At 35.8% G+C, this 5,041-nt stretch overlaps 1 protein-coding gene across 1 annotated transcript in view; it reads left to right on the forward strand.

The window, feature by feature from the left end:
* Window positions 1–1,724: 1,724 nt before the first annotated feature.
* The window catches only part of LOC123976698 (hepatic lectin-like), a 13,190-nt gene continuing 9,873 nt past the window's right edge, over window positions 1,725–5,041 (forward strand). The window contains exons 1-2 of the mRNA XM_046059047.1: window positions 1,725–1,806; window positions 4,831–4,908. Coding sequence (XP_045915003.1) covers window positions 1,743–1,806; window positions 4,831–4,908 — 142 coding nt within the window. The 5' untranslated portion in view covers window positions 1,725–1,742. The remainder of the gene's footprint in view (window positions 1,807–4,830; window positions 4,909–5,041) is intronic.

Consider the following 5,041-nt stretch of genomic DNA (forward strand, 5'->3'; position numbering starts at 1 on the left):
GTAATCTATATAATAAATAATATTTGCTTTTTGCAGCATTTGGACAGTGAGCTTTTACATTTAAGTGTTTCATATCACAGTAAACATATTTTAGTCTTTGTAAATCCTTTTATAGACCTTTAGATGTAACGTTAGCCCTGCAGAAACATTTAATGCTGCACTACATAATGCAGGTGAAAATAAAAACAGAACAGGTTTAAAAGTTGTAACTTCATCATGACACCAAAGAAACTATGCGTGCATGTAAACATATTTCTTGACGAATGAGGTTGAACATGTTTATTAATAATACAGCTTTAACCTTAACAGACTGTCCAGCTTGTCTGAGAGTTGTAGTGACAAACCAGGTAAAGACAGGTAGGTTAGCATTAGCATTAGCTACTAATGCCGACCATGCGCTGCAGTTTTTACAAGCTAACAGCTAGCTTGGTTAGCTCGACTGGGTGTCTCTCTCACCTGAGTCCCCTTTCCGGCTCCGGGCGGTCCAAGCAGGATGGCACGGATCCCCTCGTGCACATCGGCTATTGCCTCCTTTAGTTGCGTGCTGGGGGCCATGTCTGGACCGGGAGACTACCAGGGCAGAAACTTTAGTAAAGTCTGTCACTGTCGTCCTGTTGACACTTCAGTCAACTTCAGCCAGGAAAAGAAACGCCTCCGCCTCCTCTCTGCTACAGCGGTTAAACCCCGCACACTATTGGAAACTCGGCGTTTGATTGGCCGTCCGACCGTTCCGTCATAAATTGTGTGTGTTGATTGGACACAACTTGTTCGACGCCTCATTGCGTAATATCCGGAAAGTGTTTAAATCAGACGTGTTCACTATTTCATTATAAATGAGTGATTTTATTGTCACTCATAGTCTTCCTGAATTTATTTTGAACAGTACTTTTCGGTTTCCATGCCTATCCCAATTCATAATTAATATTATTATTCTTTAATATTTGTTAAATATATATATAAATATTTTTTCTCATTTATTTATATTGGCGTTTTGGGGGCGAAAATATATAAAGAAATTTTCAAAAATGGCCCCAAAACTTACAAATTCTTTCCAATTCTCGATGCTGGAAGTAAAAACAGTAAAAAATAAAAAACTCTAGATTTACTTACAAAGCACTACTAATCCATTTGCTGACTTTGAGATGCAATTGTAAGCTCTAACTCTGGCTAATTTTTCAGCATTAAAGCTCTTTCTTGATGTCTGAAATAGTACAAAAGTTTAAAAAATACTCACTGAGAAAACTGCTGATATGAAATGTATTTGGAAATTTCCCCTGCACAAAACATCTTTGTAGACATTACTGACTATGGATAGTATGCATGTTATTTTGTGGTCTCCTTATAATTTCTTTGGTTTATTTGAAGATTATTATTAGTATGATGATGGTGACAGTACATATTCAGTCAGTGAAGATGAGAGGGAGAGAGGGAATTTCTGGATTTCATTTAGTTTTACATTCGTTGTTTTGTAATTTCTATAACATAAGCACTTCCTCTATGAAGCCCTCACACTAAATTAAAAAAAACAAACAGATAAACACCTCATATCTGTGACTGAACTGTTAAAAGATTTGATTTCATGTTTGAACAAAAGGGAAGTAAAATAATTATTTTGGGGAACAAGACACACTAAATCCCTCCCCATCCTTTTGTCTCACAGGAAGGATTTTTAAAATAGCACTCTACAACCTTTATTTTCTTCTCTTTCCTCTTTCAGACTCACTGACAGTCACAGCTGAAAAATGCCTGAAGCTGATGTGCTGTACTCTGATGTTAAGTTCACAAGACCAAATACAAATGCCAGAGGTGAGTCTTTATTATGATACTTGATAATCTACCTGTCTGTCTGTCTGTCCAATTCAGTTGGGATTTATTGGCATTTATTTTTTTATTAATTTGTATTCTATAGCAGCTTTTAATTCTGACATTTCTAAGAATGAGCTTTCTAAAAAAACCTTTTATAGTGTTTTTCTATCGCTACTATTCATACTCTTAGTAACAAAAACACAACAGATCATCAAAAGGACCTTTTTTTCACAACTATAAGTGCATCTGACATTGACCTGGTACAACAAAAACATGTAGAAAGACATATATATATGTTCATACAAAGGACATGCAGAATGTTTGTTAAGATTTTCTTCTCTATTGTTAAAATACCTTTTCCTATCACTATGCTCACTGTTCTTAACAGATCATCACTAAAACATCTGATATAGTTAATATACACGTACGTATTGTTGTTTCATTTGCCTGATATGTTCAGATTCAAAACTTCAGGATCAGCACCCTAAGGCATGAGACTTTCACTGTATGTGACATTAGTGAGATTCAAACCTCCAGTCTTACTGCAAGCAGTTTTTTTCGATCGCTTTGGTACTATTATTGCAAGTATGTGGTAAAATTTCACAACTTTTAGTACAAAACACCAATCTCATCACACTTGTAACGCCGCCAGTCTTTCATTCAAAACTTGCCATTGTGCATTCATTTGGATTGTAAACATCTCTCACCACACAAGCCATTGATTCAAAATATAAGTTTCTCATGAAAAGTCATGACAAAATATGGTTTAATCACCAAAACACAACATAAGGATATCTTTTCAGTTTAGTCGTTTTAACTACCAGTGAATCCAATGATAAACAATGCTAGATACAGTACATAATATGCTACAGTACTGTAAAAGACAGATCACAGTTTTCACGTTAGGCAATACACTTTCATTACTCAACATTTACAGAATTTCTATTCCATATGTAAGTCAAGTCAAGATCAAGTTGTGATCAATGAAGGCATCCTCTACAATCATTTGTCAGATTAGTTTTTATTTTTCCAGATATAATATTACAACATATGTATACTCTCTATAATCAAATGTACAGTTACAGTAAATAAAACAAATTACTGTAAAGCCAGCTTCATCATCAAAAATGTACTTGTGATGGTTCACAAAAGCGTCAAGCGCCATCACCCTCTAAAAAATATATTTCGGTTAGTTCTTTTCACAGTAGTAGTTTTAATATATATAAGTAGGCGATGCATCAAACAGTAATACATTATATAGTGCTGTACATATTCAGCCCTCAGCTGTTTCACCCGGTTATTGTTTCTCTCAAAAGGCATTAGGTATATTTGCTTCATTGATACCTGCAGCCTCTTCATAAGGAGGGCTACTGTTGGTAGGCTGATGGATGCCACACTGGCAAAGGTGTCAATGTTCTCCTCAATTGCCTTCTATATTTCTGACAGCCGTATATTATTCTGTGCCCTCACCATTTCCACCACAACTCATGCTGGTCACAACTGTGGGGTTTTCTGTCAATTTTTAGCATAGAAAAGAATATACTGTCACTAGATCATACTGTAAGAACACTGTAACATGTTGAATGAATTTGAAGATGAATTTACATGCATTACAATTTACATCACTGTAAATCTAAAGGTAAAGCATAGTATATATCCTCCAGACTTACCGGGTTATTTTGCAGAAAGTGCGAATAATTCAATTGACATGATCTTTTTAGATTTTGCTCAACTAATCTGGCAGCCTCTGCTATAGTAAGGCCTTGGTTCACCACATGATCAACGCTGATAGCCCGGACTTTATTAGAGACTACAGTTCTGCCTTCCTCTCTCTGACGACCACCCATTCGACAGGGCCTTTGACCACCTGTGTGACCTCTCTGTTGGGGCCTATGCCCACCTCTCTGATGGATCCCTTGTCCGCCAGCTCTTCTTCTTCCATACTGAAAGAAATTGCAAGTGTTTACACACTGCCTTTAAATGGGTGACCAGTTGTGGTTACAAGATGAAATCAGTTATGAGTATTCATGTGTTAGATAAGGTTAAATGTAATTTAGATGTTCATACAAGTACACATTTTATATAGCTGACAAACCAATTTAAAATCTATAGGTTTACCAACAGATCAGTTGGATTAAGTGATGGTCAAATGTATTTATGCAAATCAGAAGAGAAGCATATCAAAAGTATTGTGAGCATTGCATTGTGAAAGACAATAACTTCATATTAAAGGTATTTCTTTGATGACGCACTGATTGGGTGTGGTGAAAAAGTTGTGCAATTTTGTGTGTTGTACTTTGTCAATTGAACATGTGATTCCCTGTTTGAAATTACAGCCTTTTTGATGATCTGCTTTGAGTCTTGTACTAAGAGTTGTGAAAGTTTACCACATACTTGCAATAATAGAATCAAAGCGATCAAAAAAAGTGTATTAGATTCACTGATGGTTAAAATGACTAAACTGAAATGATATCATTAGGAGCTTTACTGCCAAGTAGTGTTTTACACATACGAGGAATCTGCTGTGGTGATAAGGTGCTACACGTAGACAAACATACAGTCAACATAAATAAATGTAGAAATATATAAATATGGAATGGAAGAACAATGTTGGGTCTGTGCCGTGCAGAAGTAAGGCAACGGAAGAGTATATTGTGTACATAGAAATATATAAACTGACAACATAAAAATATATAACAACAAAGATCAACAATCAACAATAAATATGTAGAGATGTTGTGTAGAGATGTTGTGTTTTGGTGATTAAACCAAATGTTCTCATGACATTTCACGAGAAACGTATATTTTGAATCAATAGTTGATTAGTTTGGAGAAATTGGCTACTAAGAGTTGTGAAATCTTACCACACACTTGCGATAATAGTACCAAAGTGATGAAAAAAAACTGCATTTGTCACGATCTGAGTGAAATATAAACGTTTAGTGTTACACCTTTTCAGTAGTCAGCACATGTTCACAGGAATTTCATCAGCGGTTTGGGATTTTTTTTGTGTGTGTGTTGCAGGCACAAATCCCTCATCGGAGGAAACCACATACTCTGAAGTCAGGATCCTGAAGACTCAGCCATCCAAAGAGCTTCCTGGTGGGTAATGAACAGTATTACAGTTTCTCTCTGCTGCTTTGGTACATTTCTCAGATCATAAGTGAAATTCTCTAAACTACTTGTTCAACCCGTCACATTGTCTAGTCACTTGTGTACATCATAAAAGCAATTT

This window comes from Micropterus dolomieu, linkage group LG09, assembly GCF_021292245.1.
Source record: "Micropterus dolomieu isolate WLL.071019.BEF.003 ecotype Adirondacks linkage group LG09, ASM2129224v1, whole genome shotgun sequence".
NCBI lineage: Eukaryota > Metazoa > Chordata > Actinopteri > Centrarchiformes > Centrarchidae > Micropterus > Micropterus dolomieu.